Source organism: Polypterus senegalus, chromosome 8 (genome assembly GCF_016835505.1).
Source record: "Polypterus senegalus isolate Bchr_013 chromosome 8, ASM1683550v1, whole genome shotgun sequence".
NCBI classification, from domain to species: Eukaryota; Metazoa; Chordata; class Cladistia; order Polypteriformes; family Polypteridae; genus Polypterus; species Polypterus senegalus.
Window position 1 is genome coordinate 1,712,594 of NC_053161.1, and position 27,313 is coordinate 1,739,906.

At 37.8% G+C, this 27,313-nt stretch overlaps 1 protein-coding gene across 1 annotated transcript; it reads right to left on the reverse strand.

Annotated features, from left to right (window-relative positions):
* Positions 1 to 722: 722 nt before the first annotated feature.
* On the reverse strand, positions 723 to 27,106 carry kptn (kaptin (actin binding protein)). The gene is made up of 12 exons (XM_039760591.1): positions 26,837 to 27,106; positions 24,424 to 24,506; positions 23,693 to 23,777; positions 19,628 to 19,682; positions 19,405 to 19,480; positions 19,251 to 19,324; positions 16,200 to 16,309; positions 5,967 to 6,074; positions 5,816 to 5,891; positions 5,596 to 5,731; positions 4,764 to 4,946; positions 723 to 3,016 (listed from the first exon to the last, which is right to left on the reverse strand). Exons 1-12 carry the CDS (start codon positions 27,045 to 27,047, stop codon positions 2,891 to 2,893), a joined length of 1,323 nt encoding a protein of 440 aa, XP_039616525.1. The 5' UTR covers positions 27,048 to 27,106; the 3' UTR covers positions 723 to 2,890.
* Between the last annotated feature and the right edge of the window lie 207 nt (positions 27,107 to 27,313).

Consider the following 27,313-nt stretch of genomic DNA (forward strand, 5'->3'; position numbering starts at 1 on the left):
AGCTGCTGCTGTGATTCCCCACTCGGACACAGTGATATAAATACTCCGAGTGGTGCAGTGAGAGTAATATGGAAAAAGATGATCCGCTGTGGCAACTCCTAACGGGAGGAGCTGAAAGAAGAAGGTGCAGTGAGAGTAACAACGCTAAAGCAGCTATGATATTTGGAATCCTATGGCTATTCCCTGGACCATTATATTGTTACAAGTTAATTACAATCAGATGCGTTACACTAATAAAAAACAATATGCGGTTAGTTTCAGTGTACTTATAAAGCCGCGTCATGAAAATAAGGAATAATCACACAGGAACAGTAGCATTGCTTTGGCGCTAGGTGCCGCCAGTCTGCAAAACCGAGCGGAGAACTTGCGTACGACAAAGTATGAGGTACCGTGGAAAAGTGCCTGGATTTACACCAAGTGTAGGTTTTATACATCGCGATTTGAACGTGGAAAAGTTCTTACGCAACATTTCTGTGCGTACGCACCGTTTATACATGAGGCCCCTGGAGAGCAGGCTTTAGACATCTTGGAGGGAAGGACAGTTTACAAAAAAAAAAAAAGGCAGTGGAAGGCCAAAAACAGCCTGGTTAGATATAATCAGGGAAAGATAAGGAGTAAAACAGTATGGAGAAATAAAAGTTCCAGCTGAAAATCAAGTAAAAAGAGAAGCATGATATGCTTACATAACTTCCTTCTTCTCTTATTCATTTCCAGAACAGTGATTTTTTTTTTTTTTTACTTATGGTTAACTTACTTAAAGCAGCAGAAGAAGGGTACTGCTGTATGTACTGATTGCACATGTACTCCTTTTGCTTGTTGTTGAATTGGGGATCAGAGCAGCTGGTGGAAAATATACAAGCCGGAGTAAACGACGTTGAGATAAAATAATGTAAAATAATTGGGAGTTGAAGTCACACAGAATGTTTCTCTGTTAAGTTTGTAGGTCTGCCAAAACTCTTAAATGGGAAAATTTGAAATACAGCATTCAAAATTTTGTACAGCATGAGCTACTGTATAACAGATGGTTTCAACAAAAATTCAACTATCTTAACAAATTTCAGTCAAATCTGTCAATGCCGGGCCAAGTTGCTTCATGCGAACAGACAGACAGGGCTTTTGCAGTAAGTGGTCCCTGCATTATATGCAAACCCACCTCAAAAAGGGGAAAAAGAAAAAGATGGCAGCATTCGTCCGTAACCAGTTCCATCAGGCAATACATTACTGGCTGTCAGAAAAAGGGGTGAGGACACGATTCTTTAAAAATGTGTGCTCAAATGTCATCGTGCAGTCACATAATTCGAGATGCCCAGCAATTTCTAGTCATGTACACTGACACAATCCAGCAACTGCAATCATTAAGGACTACATCCTCTCTATCGGTCATGTAATGTAACATCGGCTTTAGACATATGTGCTAGCTTGAACATCTCCCAGGCACTACCCATTTATAAGGGTGCCAAACAGTGCTGTCCCCTTTGCGCTTTCATTTCTCCCTATACCTTGAAACTCTTGCCACTGCCGTGTGCAAAATTCCTGCAAAAACCTGGCCTTCTCCCCTAAAACTCCTTTTCCCACAGGCTTGTCTTCCATCCATCCCAACAGCAACCTCCTTTAGATATAAAGGCATTGAGGTTTCATCCCTATTCATAATATTGTGATCTCTGGTTACCAGTTTGTTGCTATGGGATTAAATATTCCATCAATTCCTGGTCTACTCTTCCTCTATCCTGTCCTTGTTTTGATTTTATATTTATTAAAATTACTATTGTTTCACACTTTGATAGTGCTCTGCTCCTTCTTCCATCAAATATTGGACAAATGTTTGAACTCTCCTCTTTCAGAAGAAAGACTATGTGGAAAGATCAGCTTCGACACAGACAGACTCACAATGTCCAAAACCACACGTTCATTTTCAATTCTGCACAGCACAGTGCACCAATAACTCACAGTCCTTTTTTTAACTCTTTTTCCTTTACTGCATGGTGGGGGGATTGGCACTCTAGTCACTGTAAAAAACCTCACACTGTTTCAGTGTGGTGCTGAGGTGTCACAAACTGCACTCCGGTCCCAATTCAGGTGGTCTGTCGTGTGGTGGGTAGGGCAACACACTATAATCATCACATACTGCCAACCTCCTCCTCCTCCTTCTTCTTCTCCAGTGGGCTTTTCCTTTTTCTGCGATATGTAGCTTACTTGAACCTCCCTCTAATCTTTACTGAGTTTAAAATATGCTCCGCTTGTCTTCTATCAACTCTTTCATTCTATACATAACAACTGAGGCTTGTCTTCATAGGTTCAAGCTATGTCATTTCATACACACTTTTGACAGGGTATTGTGTTGAGTAACACCTAGGTTCTTCTCAGGTTGGGCATTCCTATTTTCACAATGAGGCTTTTGGAATTGGTAAACTTTTTATGCCAGTTTAAGTAAAGTTTCTTACGAGCTCCTTCCTTTGTTTTGGGCCCATGACATTCCTTCTGCCAAGTGCTGTTCATCACTTTAAGCAGCAGCAACCCAAAAATCATCCCTACTTTACATAAAGCCGCTGAATCACAGTTACATTACCAGCACACAGAGCTGAGATTAATCAAGGAAAGCAAACAGATGTCTCATTTCCAGGATTTCTATTATATACAGAAAGTTACTGAAAATGTGAGATTTAAACTGCAGTACTGTATCTTGAGCTTTCTTTCCTGCTTTGGTATATGCAAATGACAGTTAACTCAACCTCTTCAGTCACCAAATTATAATTATCCATTAATGTATCTCTCCTCTTATCTTGTAGACATCTGTTGGGGTATTCATCTAGATCAAACAAAGTTATAATTATCTATTTCAGTTTCCAAGTACATTTACAATCCTCTGTGAGTAGCTGCTGTTTTTCCCAGACTACTGTACATTAAATGTCTTTTGTTCCACAGTCTCTCCCTTTTTGTCCAACATATCAGAAGAGGCTTCCTTAACCTTCTGTTGGAGACGCTGTATCACAAATTCTGCTGTTTGAGTGAGGCTGTACTGTGGAAAGAAATTGACAATTAGATAAATACGTATGCTATGACAAAAATTTAAAAAGCAAAAGGAAGGAGAAAAACAAAAAACATGCTTAATCAGATCTATCATTTGTGAGAGAAGTCAAATCTATCAGCAAAATGTGTAAGGCATTATTGATCCCTGGCCTAGGCGCCTGCCTCCACTACAGGACCCACTCACATACACATGCAAGTTTTGGACATTTCAAACATTTGTGTTGCGTTCAATGGCAACGGGAGTGTTGGTGTAACTGTGCACCCACCCTTCAGTAGATTGGTTCCCAGTCCTGTTTTTTTTCCTACTTTGATTCCAGTACAACCATGACAGGATGCATGAGATCTGTAACTATATATTTGATTCCCTAGGCAACTAAATGATGAGCTTCTCTGTGGAACTGCTAGGAAGAGGCTTTATTGTTCTAAAACATCCATTTCTCTCTGTATCTGATAAGGCAGTATAAATCACAATTAAATAAGATTCAATGGGAGCATCTCCCAGACCCTAAGGTACCTGCTCTTGGCATGTTTTGATCAGAAAAGACACTGACCAGAGCTCACCTTTGAAGGTCTACATGGACAAACCTATCTACCAATGATCTTCAGAAAAGGCTGGGATTATGCACATCCAAGAAACCAAAGGAACATTATCTCCCTCTTCCTTTTTAATTGTGAGTATGCACTTTCTGCTACACCCAAAGGTTTGAGCATGTTAACTCTACTGCTTGGGCTGTAATGTGGGCCACAATGAATTCAACCTCAAAAGGAAAGCAAGATCAACAAGAAGATCTACGCAAACATATTTTATGCTACCAAGAAGGGATCACCATGTGAAATCTTGAAAGATCATAAATGCGGTACCCCAAACTTCCCAAAGACTTGAAGGTATGACTGAACAGGGAGAACTTGCCAACTTAACACAAAAAAATATTACCCCTTGTGCATGCCCCAGTGAAAACCCTCCTCAAACCTCGGAGGAAGCTGCATTAAGCATCTCCTTCAACACTTAAAATGAAGAACCAAGACTAAGCATTACTGCTTTCTTCTTGTGATTAAAAGGCTAAGGCTGCTTTTAACTTTGTAGTTAGGATTAAGGCCAGTAATTATATGTATTGTTCATTATGGGTGTTAAGTGAAGAACAACAATCAAGCTGTCTGTGACATCACAAGGAATGAGACACTGAAAATTCTTGTAAAAGGCTACGATTTTGCCCATTTAACTGGTTAACAAAACAGAAATCTTGCAACAACCAGTCCCATATTTATAATTCTTCTTAGGACAGTTCTTTAGAAAAGAACTGGGAAAAAAAATTGTGCCTACCTATAGGAGAAAGAAAAAGACCCAACCATCTTAAAAGTATCTTTTGTTTCTATACATACTTGCATACATCTGTTTTCTATAATCTTTGTGCTATGAATGAATAACATTCTTTTGATTATTTAAAAAAAAAACAAAACACTTTTTTGGGTTATTTGCTGAAACAAACTTTACTCCTCTATAGCCAACAGTATTAACAAGTATAAGACGGTTTATATGATGCTTTATGAATTTAAATAAAAAAATCATCTTTCTTGCCACAGATAGAAGGGGAAAACAGTATCAAGGAGAAGGAAAAGAGAGGAGGAAATACAAGAAAAGATACATGAGATGTTAAAGACAATATACTGTATAGGAAATTAGAATGCATTACACTAAAGTTCTTTAAGAGTATTAAAAATAAAAATCCCTCCTATACCTGCAAAACATGTAGCCCTTTGAGTGATAAAACTGCAAGCTCACATAGTCCATCACTTGTCAAATCTAAGTAGGCAAGTGACAGCAAAGGACTCTGGAATGATCTATTCCATGCCAGCCTAAAATGTCCATCCATATACTCCAGGCCATCTGCTTCAGCTGAGTATTTGTAACAAAGGAGCTCCTGTTCAGCAAAGACACAAAACAGGTATCTACAATTTAACTGTTTTTTCAAGTAGTAGTTTATATTCAGGTCAGTAATTGTTGAAAAATGCTAAAGCAATAGCAATTAATGTTAGTATTAGTTCCTAGCACTCCCAGTACAAAAAAGAAGCTAGATACCAAATTGTAAATCAGAAAAATACTTCCTGAACTAAATTTCTTTTACTGCATATATATTTCTATAACTGAATATAATATCAAAATTAGGGATAGCATTCTTTCATTGCTTTCATCAAGGGTTACTTCTACATTTTATAATAATAAATGATTAATTGGGAAAGAGGAAACTACATTGGAAAACATTCCAATAAAAAAAGCAATTATGCATGCATTACTGCGATAGTTTTAGTTTACAATTCAATATCGATTTAACTATGCAGATTTTCATTACACATTTGTAAAAAAAATTGAATTCTTAAATATCCCAACTAACAGTTGCAACACAGGTAGCCATCAAAAAATTTTACTGATGTCCATGCCACACTAACAACATAAACGTCAATAAAGATTTTACCATTTCAGCAACTTATGAAGCTAGATTATTACCAATAAAATCTCCATTTATTTTGTGAGTGACTTTGAAGTGACTATTCATCCACAATGTAACAGACCTGACCATACGTCCCCAACAAAATCTCCTCAGTGCCATCGAAATCTACATCTGTAACAAGTGAGCAAAGAACGGCATCATATTGGTCACTATCTGGAAGAACAACTTGATCATTCAGTCCTGTGGTCAGTACATCTCTGGAATAAAAAGAACCTCTTTTAAGTAAACAGCAGAGAACTACACATCCACCTCTATAATGCCAGGATGAAAGCTTTTCTCACCTATATACCACAGCTAATTCAATAGCACTGGTCACCAACAAGTTGAACCTCTCCTCTGATCTCTTCCCATCAGCAACTAGGAAGATACAGTATATTTTTAAAACATTTGTTCATATTTCATTTTATTTAATACACCAAATCCACTGCTTACCAGTTCTTTGTGAATTTGTTTTCCTTGTCTCTGTATTCCAGCTTAAACTGAACAGGAGAACATTGGAAATTGGGCCATCTTGCTGAAGTCGCCAGCTCTGCAAAACAACTATTTAAGTGAAGAAAACAATTAGATGAATCTACTCAGTTTTCTGCACATAAATTAATAAACAAGATGTTTGATTTGTTTCTCATATTTTATATATATATTTTATACAGTCTTAAATGAACACACAAAAAATATTTCTTCCCAGCTTTACTAACTCAATGCAACCTATAACATCCAAGTGAAAGATATCACAGCTACAGTTCAGAAAAATTATTAAAAAAAATCAAAAATACTGAGATTAATAAAGGATCACCCCCCAATGCCAATATTTTGTTGAACCACCTTTTGCTTTAATGACAGCCTTGAGTCTATTGGAATACTTCTCTATCAGCTTTGCACATCTAGATTGAGTAATATTTGCCCACTCTTCTTTACAGAACAGTTCAAGTTCGGTCAAATTGGATGGTGAGCATTGGTGGACTGCTATCTTCAAATCTTTCCACAGATTTTCAGTGGGATTTAGGTCTGAGCTCTGACTGGGCCACACGCGGACATTCACTTTTTTCTCCTTCAGCCACTGTGTGGTCAATTTTGCGGTGTGCTTCGGGTCATTGTTGTGTTGAAAGGTGAACATTCTGCCCACCTTTAACTTTCTGGCAGAGGGTAGTAAGTTTTCCTCAAGAATTTGATGGTATTTTGCCCCATAACATTTTTCCTTCTACCCCACCGAGAGCAGAGAAACGCTCCTACAACAGGATGCTGTCACCTCCATGCTTTACTGTAGGTATGGTGTGTTGTGGATGGTGAGCTGCATTGGATGTCCGCCAGGTGTACCGTTTGGTATTGAGGCCAAATAGTTTGATTTTGGTCTCATCTGATCATAAGACCTTTTTCCACTGGGCATCAGAATCTTCAAGGTGCATTCTGGCAAAGCCCGAATGAGCCTTAATGTGGCCTTTCTTGAGAAGTGGCTTTTTCTTTGCAACCCTCCTGAACAAACCACAGTTGTGGAGCGCTTGTGAAATTATTGTCACATGCACACAATCACCACTCTTTGCCATAAAATCCTGTAACTCATTCAAAGTGGCCATTGGTGTCTTGGTAGCCTCTCTTACCAGTTTTCTGTTTGCTCTTCCATCCAGTTTGGACTTTGCACTTCTTTATTATGGACTTTACTGAGCTCCTTGGGATTGATAAAGCCTTTTGAGATTTTTTTTGTATTCATCTCCTGCATTATGTCTGTCCACAACTCTATCCCCAAGATCTTTTGAAAGTGGCTTGCCACCCATAGTCAGTTGTTTGCTGTCAGTTGCACTACCATGCAAGGGAATGCTCCAGGAACAGCTGTTTTAATGCTTCACTGATCACACTGATTACAATTGATCACAGGTGGAAGCCAGTAACCTTGATCTGAAGTGGAAATGGTGGTTACTTACACCTGATTGAGTTTAGGAGGTGGTGATCCTTTATTAATCTCAGTATTTCTTGTTTTTTATGTTTGAAAATTCTTCTGAACTGTAGCTGTGATATCTTTCACTTGGATGTTAAAGATTGCATTGATAAGTAAAACTGGAAAAAATATTGTGCGTTTTCATGTAAGGCTGCAAAGCAGAAAAAAATGGGAATATTTTGAAGGGGGAGATTGTGTGTGTGTGTGTGTGTGTGTGTGTGTATGTGTGTATATATATGTGTATATATATATATATATGTATATATATATATATATATATATATACTGCTCAAAAGAATTATAAGGAACACTTTTTAATCAGAGTATAGCATAAAGTCAATGAAACTTATGGGATATTAATCTGGTCAATTAAGTAGCAGAGGGGGGTTGTTAATCAGTTTCAGTTGCTGTGGTGTTAATGAAATTAACAACAGATGCACTACAGGGGCACCAATGAGATGACCCCCAAAACAGGAATGTCAGGAATGGCCACTGACATTTTTCCCTCCTCATCTTTTCTGACTGTTTCTTCACTAGTTTTGCATTTGGCTACAGTCAGTGTCACTACTGGTAGCATGAGGCGATACCTGGACCCTACAGAGGTTGCACAGGTAGTCCAACTTCTCCAGGATGGCACATCAATACGTGTCATTGCCAGGTTTGCTGTGTCTCCCTGCACAATCTCAAGGGCATGGAGGAGATTCTAGGAGACAAGCAGTTACTCTAGGAGAGCTGGAGAGGGCCATAGAAGGTCCATAACCCAACAGCAGGACCAGTATCTGCTCCTTTGGGCAAGGTGGAACAGGATGAGCACTGCCAGAGCCCTACAAAATGACCTCCAGCAGGCCACTGGTGTGAATGTCTCTGACCAAACAACCAGAAAGACTTCATGAGGGTGACCCAAGGGCCCCATGTCCTCTAATGGGCCCTGAGCTCACTGCCCAGCAGCATGCAGCTCGATTGGCATTCGCCATAGAATACCAGAATTGGTAGATGCACCACTGGTGCCCTGTGCTTTTTACAAATGAGAGCAGGTTCATCCTGAGCAGATGACAGAAGTGAAAGGGTCTGGAGAAGCCATGGAGAACATTAAGCTGCCTGTAACATCATTCAGCATGAGCAGTTTGGTGGTGGGTTAATGATTGTCTGGGGAGGCATATCCATGGAGGGTCACACAGACCGCTACAGGCTTGACAAAGGCACCTTGGCTGCCATTAGGTATCAGGATGAAATCCTTGGACCCATTGTCAGACCCTATGCTGGTACAGTGGCTCCTGGTGCACGACAATTCCTGGCCTCATGTGGTGAGAGTATGCAGGCAGTTCCTGGAGGATGAAGGAATTGATACCATTGACTGGCCACCACACTTTCCTGACCTAAATCCAATAGAACACCTCTGGGACATTATGTTTTGGTCCATCCAATGCCACCAGGTTGCACCTCAGACTGTCCAGGAGCTCAGTGATGCCCTGATCCAGATCTGGGAGGAGATCCCCCACAACACCATCTGTCATCTCATTAGAAGCATGCACTGATGTTGTCAGGCATGTATACAAGAACACAGGGGCCATACAAAGTGCTGCGTACAATTTTGAGTTGCTGCAATTAAATTTTGGCAAAATGGACTAGCCTGCAACAAAATTTTTTCACTCTGATTTTTGGGGCGTCTTTGAATTCAGGGCTCTGTAGGTTGATCATTTTCATTTCCATCAAACGATGTGGCATCCTTTCGTTCCTAACACATTACCCAGTCTATATCAGTATAGATATCCAGGAGGATTTCTTTTTCCCATTGAGATCTGATGTGTTTTCAAAGTGTTCCTTTAATTTTTTGAGCAGTTTATATATATATATATATATATATATAGAGAGAGAGAGAGAGACGAATTAACACTCTACATCTGATTACCAACATTCTTATTTTATTATGTTTAGACCTATTGATTACAAAGTCAAACACAAAAACTGAAAGAACAATTTACATCCAGCAGTAAGCATTTTCCTATCACATGTTCACCATTAAAGCAATAATACAAGTGAGAACAACTCTCCCAATATATGTAATAAATTGATATGACAGTCTCAATAACATGAAGCAGTATTATCCTAAATGTTATACGTGCTAAAACCCACTGAAATAAAAGATGAAATTCTGTGTGCTACCTATTCATCTTTACATCTCCACTACAAATTTCTTTCACATCTATATACAAATTGCATTTTTGATTTTACTGTACTACAATGTACAAGAAGGCACTATACAAAGTAATCCCCATAACCTACAACTGCAAGTTTAAACACATTTTAAGATTAATTCATGGAATACATACTGGTTAAGTTTAATAATCTTAGCCTGAACATTTTTATTATTCAAAGGGAAGCTCCAACAAAATGATTATAACATTGTGATTAAACACAGTTTTAATAACAAATACTGCAAGTACCCAGAGGAAAACATTCATTAAAATCAAACAACAATTATTTTACCTTAGCAGTTGGTTCACAATAATGTTTATGTAATAATATAAAATGTGATGAACACACAATAAAATAAATTCTGACTGAAAAACATATCACCCTAAAAGTAAAAGGACCGATTTTCTTCAAAATAACAAAAAAGGAAAAACTTGTTGAAAGGTGTAACAGTAACGTTTGGGAAGTGAGGAGCTGAAAATTAGACTACTTCACCAGTTAGTGCTATAGTACATTTTAAATTTAAAATAACAAAATTATTCATGTCAGTGTGTTACATTTTTATTTTGTAAAATAAATGCCATGCATATTTTCCTGATGATACATCCAACCATCCCATAATTAAACTAACCGGAGAACTGTACAATTCCAGCAACCTCTTCATTTGCTGCAATGATAAAATGTTTACAGATGGCAAGTGAGTGTAGATAAGCACTTTCAGCAAGACCACTAAACCAGTAATGGGAATTGTAAAATCTGCATTGCAGCATGAAGATTTGTTTCAGTATCAAGAGAAGTGTTTTAATTTCCTGGCCTAGAATACAACATCCATCTCCTCTGTCCTTTAAAGAACATTAGTTGCAATCTCCTTTAACAATACATTAAGAAAACAAAGTTGGCAGGTGTTCTGTGCTTTATTAAACCAATCTAGTCAAACTGTGACCCTGAATTAAAATGAAGAGAACCTGAATGTGGTTTGTGATCCTGTCAATGGTGATACTCAACAAGATAAATAAGCAACAACTGAAACTTCTCCACTGACATTGGAATACTTTGTTTGGTAAATGGACAAAATGGCATAACAATGTAAGTTTATATAGTGTCTGTATAACTGTAAGACAAAATGCAATTGCAAATTATACCACCAGTCCATACTGGACTGATTAGCGAGTATCACAAGTGCTGCTGGCTATATAGCTGACTGACTACTCCAGTGGTATTTGCCAGTTATTTTTTGGAAGGGGGTGCAATAACTAGCACCTTAATATACTGTAACATGTGGTTTACTTATCCAAAGCCTTTGGCCACCTATGTTTTCTCCAGCACCTTTTGGCCAATCAAAACGTGTACATTTTACAGCACACTCTCTGCTATGGTTTCCATGAGAACAAACGCAATTGCAATAAGATGGCTTTTAGATGGGAATTTCATTAGACTAAAAAGGTAATAAGTTTACAATGTTTATAATTTTCTTAGTGTTACCTAAATCAGAGGTTGACAGAGTAAAGGGAAGGAAAGTCTATTGAAGGTCCTTCCATGAAAACCCTAAATACAAAGAGGACTGTTTGACTTATGTTAGGTACATTGCCCAGAGGGGACTGGGCGGTCTCTTGGTCTGGAACCCCTACAGATTTTATTTTTTTTCTCCAGCTTTTGGAGTTGTTTTTTTTTTGTTTTTTCTGTCCACCCTGGCCATCGGACCTTACTTATTCTATGTTAATTAATGTTGACTTATGTTTATCTTTTATTGTGTCTTCTATTTTTCTATTCATTTTGTAAAGCACTTTGAGCTACATTTTTTTGTATGAATATGTGCTATATAAATAAATGTTGATTGATTGATTGAAGCACAGTTGGCTTTATGATATTGAAATGGCATTTTCAGAGGATGCAGCCAACCTGAATGCAAAGTTTCTGAAAGTTTCTAGAAATGATCATACTGATGTTAATGTCACCGAAATGGCAGCACAAGCCATACATAGGTAGACAGACAGACAGAGAGCACTATACTTGACCCAAGGGAATATTTGGCTTTTTTAAAAAAAGCTAAATGAATGAATCAATAAATTATCATAAACAACAACCCCTCTCTCTCTCTCTCACACACACACACACACACACAACAACTAAAAAGAGGAAGAAAAATTTCTGTCTTGCCTAAAGGTAAAATGAGCAGCCTTTATCACAGTGAGACATTATAAAGTCATATAAAGTCAATTAACTTGTTGATTCGGTGGGCCTCTCCTAAAGTGATGTTCTCAGCCCCGTACTTTACAGTGTAGAAAACTATATAAGCCATCAGAGTAATGATGAAGCCTTGTGTAATTTGACAAGTTGAAGAAAAACAAAAATATGAAAATAGCAATTTCTTAATAATGCACCAAAACTATGGTGGATTTCAACTGCCTCTTGTATAGAGAAAAACCATGGACAACTCTTCAAAACTCCAACCCTTGTCTGACTATTACTACTGTTTCTGATGTAGCTGAATACTTAAAAACTTGGGGAATTTTCTGAGTCATGATATGCTTTGGGGGGCATAGAGTGTAAAGGTGTTTTCACATACAAGATCATGGAGGAATGTAAAGACAAAAAGACTTTGTTGTCTGACTGGACCCTTGCCCATACCTGTAGTCTGATATTCTACAAGCTGCACGAAACAACACATGACAAACATCGTTTTCCAGACAAGATTAAAATGAGGAATTTCTTGACACTCCACACTGTCTAACAGGCATTCTCTTTGTTCCTTCGAAGCCTAAGTCCTATATGTTTTTCCTTGCTTCTATCATCTCTTACTCTCCATATTTGGCATCATGTGGAGAACCATACTGGTGGAGCATACAATGGCACACTCATAACCCTATTGTTCATAACAATGCCCTTAACATCGGATTCCATCCATTTGTTTCCTCTGTTTGGTAGAATGCATGAACTAGTAAACTTGATGACCTACTTAAACATACCGGGCTCCTGTCATTCTGATCTCTCCAGTCTTTAGTTTTTTTGTTTATTTGTAGATTCGTTCATTGTTAGGAACATGTGGTATCTCTCTTTCCTCTGTTCTGCCTGAGTCCCAATCTCACTCTTCCTGCACCAACTAAGTGTTCAGACTCAAGTCTCTATCCAGTATTAGGTAACTCCACTTAATTTCAGTTTGTGGCTCAGAGACCTCTCCCCTCCCTCTACTCCTCCTGCATGGGTTACCATATTTCATAATGTAAAATGCCGTTCCCAAAATCCTAATTATCAACAAACACAATTAAAGTTTCTACATTGTTTACACCCCCCTCCCCCCTTGTGCTCACTGATGGGTCTTGAACATGATCTTCTTTGCCACTTTTGCACACTGGGTGTCCCAGGTACTTTTCTCCACGTGTTCTGGTTCTGCCTCATGTTTTTTTCCCTTTTGACTTCTGTATTTCACTCTCTGTCTTTTTTCCTATCTGTTGATATTCCTCTATTGCCTGAAACTCTAGTACTTTTAGATCTGTAATTCCACTGCCTCACCTCTTGCCAGCAGAACCGTATCTGTCTGGGTAGCCTTGCTGTTAAACTTCCCCTTGCTCCACATTGGAAATCCCCGACACTGTCACTAATGATAATGGGGTATGCAAATTTTACACTTATCTGCATCTCATATTGATAAAAAAAAATCCATGAAAATTATTGAGGGCTGGTCTAACACTGTTCAGTCCTTTAAATCCTGGATGTCTGCTGCTCACTAAACACTACTATTAGTTCAGTGCTCACAACTCAGGATGGGGTGGTGGGGGACATCATCATGGTGTGGATCATGTTATACATTTTAAGTACAATTGTTTTGTTTACTCTATTGGAAGCATTCAATTAATAATAGATCACCAAAAAAAACAGGAATTTTTGAAAATTGCTTCAGGAGCCACAGATAAAGAAAGGAGTTTTCACTGGTGTACTACTTCAATAATACATTCTACATGTACATGTTGGTAGACATGGCGAAAGAACAGACAAGAGGCTAGCCAGTTGTCTTTTATGGATGTTCCAAGTGTGTCAACACCATTGGCTAGGAAAGCAGGGAGATCCTAGTGCTTAGAAATCCTCATGAGTCAAGAGCAAGTTTAGACGCTGCAAACCTCAGCTACTAGAATGAAGCATCCATTCGGGAAGCCAGCTAAGATAAGGATAAATTTAAGGAGGGGACCATTAAAGGATGATCCTGCAGTATCTGTGTAGTAGAACATGCTTTGGCTTCCCCACAACAGGGTAAATAAAGAGTTTTTGATTTTTCCCCAGACAGAAGACTTTCTGCAGTTCACAGAATTTAACAAACCTCACATATTCCATGGTGGCATTCAAGTAATAGCTGTGCCTTTTTTGTTATTAGAATGAAAAACTGCCAGTATGCTCCTTGTACCGAAAGAAAGTCTTCTGGTTAAAAAAATAAAGCAAAAATGTCATCCATAGTAGAAATTATTTAAATGGCCTCCTGTTAATGATGCAGAGGTGGCAGCTAATTATTGACTTTTGAAAGAGTAGATGAAAAAATGATAATAAGAGGAACAGGTCAAAGGCAAGGATCTTGTGAATCAGTGCTGCTAGAAAGTCAGCCAAGACCATCAAGAGTAAGTTCCTGAGAAGGACTTATAGTTTTTTTCCTGGATAGATGCAAAAGAAGGTCATCAGGACTACCAAGGAAGAGGTTAGGAGCACACTCTGATACAGCGCATTGCCGCACCCACCACATGACAAACCAACTCAGGATCCATATTAGGATCCGTGTGCAGCCATGCAATGAGTGACACCTCAGCACCACACTACTTCAGATGGAGTGGAACTAGTGTGAGAATTTTTATGGTGGCCAGGTTTTTCCCTGCAGGTTGGAGGGCCCACATGCAGGGCTGGATGCAGATTAACATCATACCCAGGACAGAGCAATTGCTGCTTAAAGGCCTTGCTCAAGGGCCCAACAGAGCAGAGTTCCTTTTGGCATTTATGGGATTTGAACCGGCAACCTTCCGATTGCCAGTGCAGATCCCTAACCTCAGAGCCACCACTTCCACTATCATGGGAGCTACAGAAAAAAAAAAACCTTGCTTATGGCTGACTGATCTGTATTTGACAGTGCTAAACCAGACATAAGGCACTGCTTGATTGACACCTATAGGGGGGTTTCCTGGCCATGGAGTTCTACAGCTTAAAAAGCCAAAACGTCATAAGTTCCGTTATCCAACATTGACTACCACAGTACTAAAACAAGTAATATACAGTAAAAAGACAGGCTCAAGATAAGCACAAAATAAGAATATTGCTATATGCTATTCATAAGTAGTGGTGACTGGTGAAATTCACCAAAGCACTTTTCACAGCAAATACGTAGTTTTCTTTGGTGACCTTGTTCGCTGAATATTTTCCTGGAAATTTACCATGAGACAAACTTTCTCCCCCAGATCCGAATGATGCTGTAGCAGCAAATGTTGGATAACGGAAAACTTGCAGATACATTTAAAAACAAAATACACGGGCAGAAAGAAAATGGAAATGTTATTTTTGTATTTGTGTCTTAAAGGTAATGTCTCTGTGTGAACTTACACTGTATGTGATCTGTGTATAATATGTAAGCCTACCCCTTTAACAGTATTACCCAGAGTGCTGTGCAGTTAATGAAAACAGAAAGGACTGAAGAATCCATGTGCTTTAATGTTGTGTTTATTTGGTAGCAGAAGCAGTAAACAAGCTAAAGTGCAAGAAGCAAACAAAAAAAACCTTTTCAGATTGCTCTCTAATCTGTGGGGGGCGAGTATTAGTAAATTCATGGTTCATGTTTGCCAATGTCTGCAAAAAAAGTGTACTGTTCTGATAGTTCTACTAACGTTTATCTTGTGGGCACAGAGGCACCGTGGTTAGAACTACAGCTCATGTCACATTTTTGGCCAGAATAATAGGTCCAACATAATTGGCAGGCATTTCCCTGGCTGTCAGGGACAGTTAAGACTCTTGCACCATTATAATCCACTCAAAACTCATTCAGTTTCTACTTCCCCATTGACTTCATTTCACGGAGTCTGGCAAAATTCCAGAATATTTATACAATTTTGTAGAACTCCAGGAAAAACTGAATTTGGCAAGGCTCGCTCATCACTATTCATCATATGCCCTTTTAATTACTACCATAAAACAGGGAGAATAACTAGTAATAAAATCTATGGATCATTACAAAAATCTTCAACCCTTTATTAAAACACTTTTATAAACAAATATAGCATAAAAACACATGCAATACTTGAAAATCTAAATCAGACTACATAATTTCCAGTATTTATGTTAACAAAAAAAAAAAAGATTTTCACGTCTTAACGTATTATCACAACTGTAAACTTAAAAGGACATGTATTAGGAATTGCCTAATATGAATTATATTATTATTTGCATGGCTTGGTTCTTTCTTACTTCTCTAATTTTCATGGTTATTGGATTCTCCTACTCCTAGAGGTACAATTTCTTCATTTTCTATGTAGATAAATACAGTATAGCTATTATCCAGAAAAGTCTAACAATAATACCTGAGCTGCTTTGATCCACATGGGCCACACCTACACATCCATTTTGGCACCCAAATGCCGTAAGACGCCTCAGTGATCCAGAAATATTCACCATGTGCAGCCTGAGAACACTGGAGAAAAGGAAATGCAATTGTAAGAGGTCTACAGTGAAAAAGAGATCAAGCATTAAAGAAGCAGCAGAAGTTAAAATTACATTGGCATTACCCCTGTAAAATATTTAAATCTGCAGACATGTCGGTCTGAACCAGTATCACCAACCCAAAAATCAACAAATAGTTATCAGTCATGGCATTGTTTAAAATATGTGGTGTACAATTCATGCCTAAAACACGCACTTTACAATTTTCTCACCATGGAATAAATTATCACTGTTCACCATATAACGGGCAATTACAGCATAACACATACTGTATAACTCTAACTGTGCCCATCATTTCCTACCTTAATTTAATTATTTAAAGTCCAAATAATCTTTTCTTCTTTGTTCTAAGTATTTACTTTTACATTTGAAATGCTGAAATGAACTCTCCACTAAACTAACAAAAGGTGTCCAATAAAAATTCTCGAAAAAATTAAATACAAACTAAAAGTTTGTATTCTTTTCTGAACCTGCAGTTCTTATGAAGGTATTTTCATAAATGGTCTTGACATGGATAGCCTATGTCTAAAAGCACTTAACACTACACCACATGCATAAGGCAGTCACTGTACATATACTTTGCATCTTTCTGTACAGCACAAACATTTTCTGAAGAAATGTTTCCTTATCTGTATCTCTTAGATCTGCAAATGTATTCTGGCTGGCTTTTAACTATCATTAGTGAACGAATGATGCAAACTTAAAAAAAAAAATCAAAACCAGTAAGAAGTCTTTTTAGGTTAAGGGAGAGTGATCCAAACCAACACCCACACTTTAGGGAAGTTATGGAAAAATGTACATAGAAAGAAAGGTACATGATCAATAAATGCAAAAAGTAAATACATATTGTATATCAGATAAGTAAATGAAGTAGTTAAAATAAGCTTGGCTAGGAGAATAAAATATAAATAATACAAAATATTTAATGGGCAGCACGATCGCACTGTGCTAGCACTGCTACCTTGCTGTAAGAAGGCCAGGGTTTGCAAACTCCCTGTGTGGAGTTTGCATGTTCTCCCGGTCTTATTTGTTCCAGCTTCATCCTACAGTCCAAAGATACATAGCTTGGTAATAGGCATTACTAAATTAACCCGTGTGTGTGGGTGGGTGTGTTCAGCCCAGGTGTTGTTCATTCCTTGTGTCCCATGACTGCTGAAATAGGCTTTATCTTCTCTGCAACCTGGCCTTAGATAAGTTAGTTAGGAAAGTGGAAAAATGGATATAAAAGATTTGTTTATGTGCAGTGGCCATAAAAATTTCAGCATGCTTACGGATGTTTATCACCGCCTAATGCATTTATTATGAAATAATGCAAAAAAGGCAAGAATCCTTATGCTAAAAAGAATTCAGTATAACAATCTGAAGTATTTTGTCAAAATAAAGGGTCCTTTTCTTTGATGACATCATGATTATTTCTTATCTTGAATATTTAATTTATTATATATATATATATATATATATATATATATATATATACACTCAGCAAAAAAGCGTCCCTTTTTCAGGACTGTGTATTTCAACAATAATGTTTTAAAAATCCAAATAACTTTACAGATCTTCATCGTAAAGGGTTTAAACAATGTTTTCCATGCATTTTCAATTAACCATAATCAATTAATTAACATGCACCTGTGGAATGGTCGTTAAGACCTTAACAGCTTACAGAAAGTAGGCATTTAAGGTCACAGTTCTAAAAACGCAGGACATTAAAGAGACTTGTCTACCGACTGTGAAAAACACCCAAAGAAAGATGCCCAGGGTCCCTGCTCATCTGCGTGAGCGTGCATTAGGCATGCTGCAGGGAGGCATGAGGACTGCTGATGTGGCTAGGGCAATAAATTGCCATGTCCGCACTGTGAGACGCCTAAGACAGCGCTACAGGGAGACAGGAAGGACAGCTGATCATCCTCGCAGTGGAAGACCATGTGTAACAACACCTGCACAGGATTGGTACATCTGAATATCACACCTGCGTGACAGGTACAGGATGGCCACAACTGCCCGAATCACACCAGGAACACACAATCCCTCCATCAGTGCTCAGACTGTCCGCAATAGGCTGAGAGAGGCTGGACTGAGGGCTTGTAGGCCTGTTGTAAGGCAGGTCCTTACCAGACATCACCAGCAACAACGCCGCCTATGTGCACAAACCCACCTTCGCTAGACCAGACAGGAGTGGCAAAAAGTGCTCTTCACTGATGAGTCACGGTTTTGTCTCACTAGGGGTGATGGACGGATTCGTGTTTATCGTCGAAGGAATGAGCGTTACACCGAGGCCTGCACCCTGGAGCGGGATCGATTTGGATCGATGGCTAGGGCCATTCACCCCAAAAATGTCCAGAAACTTGCAGGTGCCTTGGTGGAAGAGTGGGGTAACATCTCACAGCAAGAACTGACAAATCTGGTCCAGTCCATGAGGAGGAGATGCACTGCAGTACTTCAAGCAGCTGGTGGCCACACCAGATACTGACTGGTACTTTTGAATTTGAGCCTCCCTTCATTCAGGGACACATTGTGAAACATTTTTAGTTTATGTTTTATGGTGTTGACTCTTTTAGTGTTCATACAAATATTTACACATTAAGTTTACTGAAAGTAAAAACAGTTGAAAGTCAGAGGACGTTTCTTTTTTTGCTGAGTATATACACACACACACACACACACACACACACACATACATACATACATACATACATACATATATATATACACACATATATACATACACACATATACATACATATATATATATATATATATACACACACATATACATACACATATATATATATATATATATATATATATATACACATATATATATATATATATATATACACATATATATATATATATATATATACATATACATACATACATACACACCCCCTACCCAATTATTCAAACCTCACTTGCTGGGTAGGTCCTGTAGTTCAGGGAAAAGGCTCTCTATAGGCTGTTCTTCAAACTGGTGTAAAGAGGCATTCTACAAACAGAACAATAGGGAAGTCTCAGATTCCATTTTCTAATACCAGAAATTCATCATTAATCAATGATGTCACACACCTCCTTATAAAGATGAATGCGTTGGTCATGACCACTCAAAAGGAAGACAGTCTCTTTCTCATTTCCACAGTACACCCTGGAATTTTATATCCAATAATATTAACATCTTCAGTGCTACATCTTGAGAACAAATTATAGATACAAAGTGCAACTTCCAAAATAATATGTATATGATATACTCATATACTGTACATCTCATTTAGAAACTGAAGAGCTTGCTTACTCTGTGTGATACAGCTGGAATGGAGTGAACTGCAGCTCCAGATTCAAACAGCTCTCTGTCCAAGTGGCCAGACAAAAAAAACAATAAGAGAAGTCATAAAGGCCCAAAACAGATCCCAGCAGACCAGCAATATAAAGTACATGACACAATTAATTTAGATTTACTTTCTAAAGCAGCCTAAATGCAAAATACAGAAATAATGTTTTTTGCTATCCTTTGCCAAAACACGTTTTTGACAACATGCCCACCCTTCACACTTTATCCAAGCCCAAAACCGTCAAAAATATTACATGTTAGGTTATTATCCAGTACAAGGGAGTTTTATCAAACATTATATATGTTAGTAACAATCAGACAAAACATAATATATGTTTCCCAGTAGGGTTAGAAGATTTCTGGCTCATAAAGTTAAGGAACTTGAGGTTGCAATGATGATTATACTTCAAAGAGACTGTTCACAATGTCTCCTCCAAGAACCAAAAGTAACTTTTAAGAGGGATGCACAACTTGTCATTAAGGTAACAAATCCAAATGCTAGACTATATACAAAAAAGCATGAATTAACTAGCACCACTTTGTATAAAAACAGAGCCGCATTTGTCTCTAATATGTTGACACATTTGCTAAATGGCTTGTTAGATTTTGAATTTGGTTTGAAATAATTACATACCTTTTATTGTTTTAGCTAAAGGCTACAGTCTAAGATAACTCTTGTAGAATTTTTAAATTGTCTCCCTACTGGTAAACTCAGATAACAAATGTGAATGATGAAGTGAATTCAGTCCTTAAATATTTTCTTGAATTTACCCATCAACTATAAGTATACACCTCATTACATGTTTATAAATAGAATCACTAATTATTTTCTGATTCTAGCCAGGATTACAGCAGGAGACCTGAAGAAGAAAAATGTTTTTCAGTACTCAAATTAGTAAATGGTTGCATCATGCAATTCATATGCCTGGCCCTTTTCTTCTGTCTCTGATCTATTTTGAATTTAAGAGATACAGTGAACATAATGTTTAAATATGCAAATAAGCTTTATATTTTGCATTACATTACATCTTATGCTAATAACACTGCATGGCCTATTTACAGTTAAGAATAAAATTTAAGTTAAAAAAATCATAAATGTAGTAGAATATTAGTAGTGGTTAGCAGTAAGGCATCCAGAATCAAGAAGAAGGGTCTAAATCTCAGCCTGGTTTATGTGTAAGTAAAGTTTGCATATTCTCCCTCTGTCTACGTGTTCTTTTTTTCTCCAGACACTCTAGTTTTGATTGCATACTAAAAATACAAGAGACGTCTTAAATTTAATCTCTTAGTATCAAAAAAGGATTTCCAAAGGAATATTGATGAATGCTAATAACTGAGGAATAACAAGGGAATACCACCCTAAGTACATTACACTAACTAAACTAATTTTCCATGTAGGTCATTTTTAAGTATGGTTCTGCAAAATGTTTTGTATTTAGAGGTTCACTTCCTGGTTATGATGCTAGTACAGCACATTGCTGTCAGCCATTTACACACACATACATATATAGTATATAGTAACACACGTGTGCACGGGAGGCAGCTAAAGGGCTTGAGTAAGGGCAATTCTGAATCAGACCAGGATGTGGCAGAGTGCACGGACTCTTTTTCACCCTTCCTGCAGACCATGAGCCAGACCCCTTTGATCTCACATATTTACAATAGTGCACACAACCCTTAAGTCCCCAAAGTCCTGGCCAACGATACAATGCCTTCTCTTTCTTCAGGCCGCCTCTTTGCCTCTGCTCCAAGACCTTGTCTTTCTCCTCCCGACTCCAGCCCTTGTCTGAAGGAAGGCGGCCCCTTTTATATGCACCCGGATGTGCTCCAGGTGTCCTCCAGTGACCTTTCGCCGACAGGCCCCTGCTGTGTACCCGGAAGCACTCCGGGTGTCCCTGCTCCTCTTCCCCCCAGCACTTCCGGGTGTGGCGGAAGTGCTGAGGTCCAGGGCTCTCTAGGCACAGGGGTGCCTCCTGGCGGTGACCACAGGCCCCTACAGGGTAGAGCTTCAAAGTTCTGTACCTGTGACCCCCAAAGGAACCAGGGTGGTCACCCCCACATGGTCTGAGGTGAGCGTAAGCCCTCTTCCAGTGTTCCTAGGTGCCCCGGCCGGGTCGCCACCCCAGGCATCTCCGACAGTATGTGTGTATATAAATAAATAATTGATTTATAGGTGGAATTCTAGTACAGTAATCCCTCCTCGATTGCGGGGGTTGCGTTCCAGAACCCCCCGCGATAGATGAAAATCTGCGAAGTAGAAACCATATGTTTGGATAGTTATTTTTATATATTTTAAGCCCTTATAAACTCACCCACACTGTTAACATTATTAGAGCCCTCTAGACATGAAATAACACCCTTTAGTCAAAAGTTTAAACTGTGCTCCATGACAAGACAGAGATGACAGTTCTTTCTCACAATTAAAAGAATGCAAACATATCTTCCTCTTCAAAGAATGCGTGTCAGGAGCACAGAATGTCAGAGAGAGAGAGCACGCGCTAGCGACAGAAAAGCAAACAATCAAAAAATCAATACGTGCTTTTGGGCTTTTAAGTATGCCGAAGCACCGCAATAAAGCAGCATTTTTTAGAGGAGCGTTCATATATTCAAAGCAAACAGCCCCTCTGCAAACAGCCCCTCTGCTCACACCCCCTCCGTCAGGCGCAAAGAATGTCACAGAGAGTGAGAGAGAGAAAAAAGCAAACAATCAAGCACCACGTGGGAAGCATATCTTATATGATTGAGGAGTTTTAGTTAATATGTAATACATGCTCTGATTGGGTAGCTTCTAAGCCATCCGCCAAAAGCGTCCCTTGTATGAAATCCACTGGGCAAACAAACTGAGGAAGTATGTACTTTAAATTAAAAGACCCATTGTCCGCAGAAATCCGCGAACCAGCGAAAAATCCTTGATATATATTTAGATATGCTTACATTTAAAATCCGCGATAGAGTGAAGCCGCGAAAGTCGAAGTGCCATATAGCTTTCATGTTTAAAATTCCATTGTTAAATAAGTCATAAAAATGTAGATCTTTACCAAACTCTTTCAATGTACTTTCCCTCACTGTTGTGTTGCTTAAATTAACAGATGAATGATGACATTTTAAAAGTACCATAATTGGTGAAGAAATTGATACATTTCTCTCTACTATTTTAACTACCCTCAAAGTCTCATTTTTTTGTACCGTGGTTATCTTTCACCTACCTCTATAAAAATGAGAAATCTCGTTATCATAGATTACATACTTTTTTTTTTTTTTTTTAAAGTCCCAAAAACACACCACTAAGAAAAACAAACTGAATCTGTGCTTTTACCCATCACACAGATCCCTTCATCTAAGTCTCTGTTATATTTTTAATTAAACTTTTCCATTATAATGCCCTTCTGCATGCTGCCTTGTCTCAGGCACGTCACAGGCTACAGTATGTGCAGACCTCAGCTACCAGAATTCCAACCCATACCAGATCTAGTTAATAGATCACTCCTATGTTGCAGCTTTGACTTCTAGTAAAATAATGAATACATAATAATTCTTCAACTCATTTTTAAATTCTAATGTGTAGACACATTTTATCTAACTAGCCTTATCTATTATCTGAATTGCACCTTCTCTTTGACCCTCACTCCAGATTTTACATCATACGTGAACAAGCATTTAGTGTTACACAAGTACTACACTTGCTTGCGCACATATGCTATTTTAATGTCTACAAGGGGCAATTCTAAATTCACTGTTTGAAGTTAGTTACTTCTTCATAGGTACCTTTGTCTTAACTTAATTTTTGTGTGTATTGTTTGATGTATTTGTTTTTCACTGCAAGTGTATTTTTTATCTCTATTTTATGATGTTACTTGTTATCCTTAATTAAACGACATAGTCTCTTATCTGTATCATTAAAACAATACCATGAATTATTTTTTTTTAATTATTAATACTTGTCTAGATTTATCAATACCCATCTACTTAGCTACCCAACCGGGCAACAGTTTGAGAAGTACAGTATGTTGAACAACAGTATTTACTTACGTGCAATAGAGTCTAAGTTGTATTCAGAACCAGGCTCATAGTCACAATAAATGTTCAGAAATGGGCTGGCCTTGTCTCCAGAGTCCTACTCAATAATAATGAAAAAACAACTTAGAAGTAGTTTAAAATAGATAAAAAAATAACAAATGGATACAATCAAAATATTTTAAAAAAGGATAAATGTTTTCCATATTTGTTATATCTTGTTTCACAGCAAGTGAAAAATGTGTCAGAGTTCTTTTTATATTCTAGTTCTTTAAGTCAGTACATAAATAATACTGTACATTATACAAGTGTAACGTGAAATGAAAAAATTATGAACCATCTGTTTTGGGAAACTGAAAAACACTGGAGACTAATATTTTATGAAAAGTACTCAAAAGGTATTTTCTTGTCTCATATCCTGTCATGAAGACATAAAAGTATGAACACATTAAGCAGACTTAGGTCTTAAGTCACTTGCAAAACTCTCCTAAACAGAAAGCAATTTCTATACAATGAACCCTATTTAATAACCTTAAATAATCAGGAAACCCACTCTAAGCATTTTGGATTGTTCTAAATCTTCAAGACAATCGCCCAGCTAATGAATACTGTCATGTCTTCCCGCAAGCTATATCTCAAGTTAGCCTCTAGTGGTATCTTGACTAGAATACCTTTTTTTCCAATTTGTGAACAAATACTACTCAATAAATCAGAGATTAGTCAGCAGGCATAACAAGAATCCTTACCTTGATGAAGGTAATTCCAACTACCAGACCTTGTTTAGGGGGCGACTTATGAAAAGCATCTATAGATACAATCTCGGCATCCACTACACATATACATATATATATGAAAAAGAAAAATACATCAGAAACAGTTTAGGGAAGTTTTTCATTGATTAATAAAATTAAATAACAGAACAGACAAGCAACAAAAAAGCCAAATATGAGAATGTCTTTAATGCACTGGTTTGAGGAATAAAGCTTTTCAAAGGTTATACTTGAAACTACTCCAGTGTTTATTTCCTAAATGTCACATGTCTTCTATAAGATTTCCCTAACAGGACATAAGTTAATTAAGCAAACTCCAAAAATATGAAGATAAAATGAGTACAGCTATTCCTGTACTTGGCTTACACTTAATGAAAATTAAAGCAAACTAAATCTTTTCTGTCTCATCAGTTGGAGATTAAGTAGAGGGGCTGATTAGGTCATTTTAAAATAATGAAATTGTTGTCAGCTGGCATATAAAACAAAAGCTTTATTGATGGTGAGACATAACTAAATGCTTCTTATTCAGAAATGATCACAAATAAGTTTTCATTGAAAATTCCTGTTGTACTGTTATGTGGTTGTGTTAGAAGAGAAAAGTTAACGAGATTACCCAACAATACCTTGGTAGTATAAAAAAGAACAGAAAATGCTAGAAGTTACAAAAATAAAAGGCAATAACGCTAAACAATCAATCAAGTATATTTTATTATAGTTATGTACTATCATTAAAGATTAACTTTAAAACTAATATATTCTATACATTTTATTTTTAGTGGAAAATGTAAATAGTATTTTTCCATAATCAGACAAAACGTTTAGTAACAACATTATTTACCATACTTTTTTCCTTTCTTGTAACTTACAAAGCACAGGCACTACAGTATGACTCAAAATAGACAAACATTTAAGGAGGATGTTCTTAAAAACTTTATTTGTATGTTATAAAAAGCAAACACCTGGCCAACAGGTGGCAGTATAATATCCCGACCTGGGTTTATAAAGGCATAAGGTAAGCACAATCTCACCTAACTATCATTAGGCAGCAGACAGTGTTGTAAGAAATGAAAAATTGCTAAGTTGCCTCAAAGATAGGGACAATTAAGGGATACTGAAGGCTCGGAAATGCAGGGACACCTCAGGCTGTCATACGAAATGTGGCCTGGTGATCCTGATGCTAAAATGTGATTGTCACAAATCCTGAAAGAGACTCGCTAAATCATTTAATCACAGTGGCAGAAGTCAGGCACCTTTTATTGGCTAACTAAAAAGATTAAGGTTTTAATGAAAGGCAAAATGGGATAACTGACCAAACTAATGTAAACAAAGCATTAGCTCCTGACAATGAAGTGGAACAGAAAATATATAATGAATCACAATAATTGCCACACCAGCAACACTTACAGATTTATGCTATACTACAGTATATTGCTAGGTTTTCGGCCTGGATTTGTATGCTGTCAGGGAGAGACCATTGCACAAATTGTACTTTCTACTTCTTACTGTGTTAATGGAAGCAATATTCTGATTTAGTTCTACTACATTAATGAAAATTTGAACGTCCTAAGAATTCAATTTTGCAGTTCTCATTCTTGCTTGACACAAACCATCTGCGGTTTCTTCTTGCCTTGCTTACATGAATGTCATCCTCCAAAGTTAATAGTATTTCTGGGTTATATCACTGTTTCACGTACACACAACTCACATCAACACAATTATTTTTCTTCCCAATGATCTGTCAATTCTTCAAGCTGATGTTCAGCAACAGGAAAACCACAATCCTTGTACAACAAATATTGCAATAAAGTTAAAACCACATTTAAGTAACACATGGCAGCTCGGTAGCACTGTAGTTAGTGTCGCTTGCTCACGTGTTTTAAGTTGTTTCGCGACTTCAAATTGATCCAATATACGGTGTTGTGGCTATGATTTAATGTTGCCCCATCTGGTTCTTAGCTTGCGCTCTGTGCTACATCTTGAAACAATAGACTTAAATGGGTTATGTAAATAACCAAAAACTCTACGCTGGAAAAAGGATTCATGCGTTTTGTAAATATGTGAATTAATATGTATACGGCTATTACTCCCGTAGGATGAATCGGTGTAATATTCTCAAAACGATTTTAAAGTCTGCGCTAAACGATTTTAAAGTCTGCGCTGCGTGTTTGGGATGAGAATGAATAAAACTGTCAGCACGTACGGAGGGGATGTGTCTGCGAAGGTTTCTAATCAATTCAAACAACAGTGCACTTTTGATAAATACAAATTGATATAATACGACAGTGTTGTGTTGGTTAGTTTTAGGGTTATTACTGCAGTACTCCACTTTATGTTCAAGCGACTCGGGTGATTTATATTGCTTTATATAACAATTCCCACCCGAGAGTACCTGGGATGTAGGTAAACTGGAGTTCTTTGGCTACAGGACGGATCTTCTGTCTTAAATCCTGGTACTTAAAGTTCACCACCTTCCCTTTGAGCGTGGCAGCTAGAAGGTCCTGCTCACCCGCCTTGCACAAACCATACACGTTGCTTTGAGATGAGAAGCGACTAAAACTATCCTCCACAAAGGGACAGCCACTGGCGATTAACCCATCCATTTACAGATCCTACCCAAACACTATTTCACCCTCAGTTGCACATTATCCCTGTCACCGGATAGTACTCTCGAATGACATACGAACCGCTGGTCCAATCGGCTGCGTTGTTTCAACGCGTGAGAACCTATCGCAATGCTTCGCAGGCTGGACAAGATGACGTCACCGGAAGCCCGCTGATGACCTATTATTCCAGTTTGCCGATACCGAAACCACACATCCAATCGGCTTAGTTGTTTTAAAGTGTGGTAGCCTATCGCGGGGCTTTG

Bases quoted from the DNA above. Each gene is read 5' to 3' on its own strand.
- kptn (XM_039760591.1), bottom strand. From the start codon at position 27,047: ATGGATGGGTTAATCGCCAGTGGCTGTCCCTTTGTGGAGGATAGTTTT. The intron at 16,310-19,250 runs GTGAGGTTTGAA...CCTTTTCTCCAG, and splicing joins CTACAGGACCTACCCAGCAA to TGTTCTCAGGCTGCACATGG. The intron at 4,947-5,595 runs GTCTGTTACATT...TTTGCTGAACAG, and splicing joins TGTTGGGGACGTATGGTCAG to GAGCTCCTTTGTTACAAATA.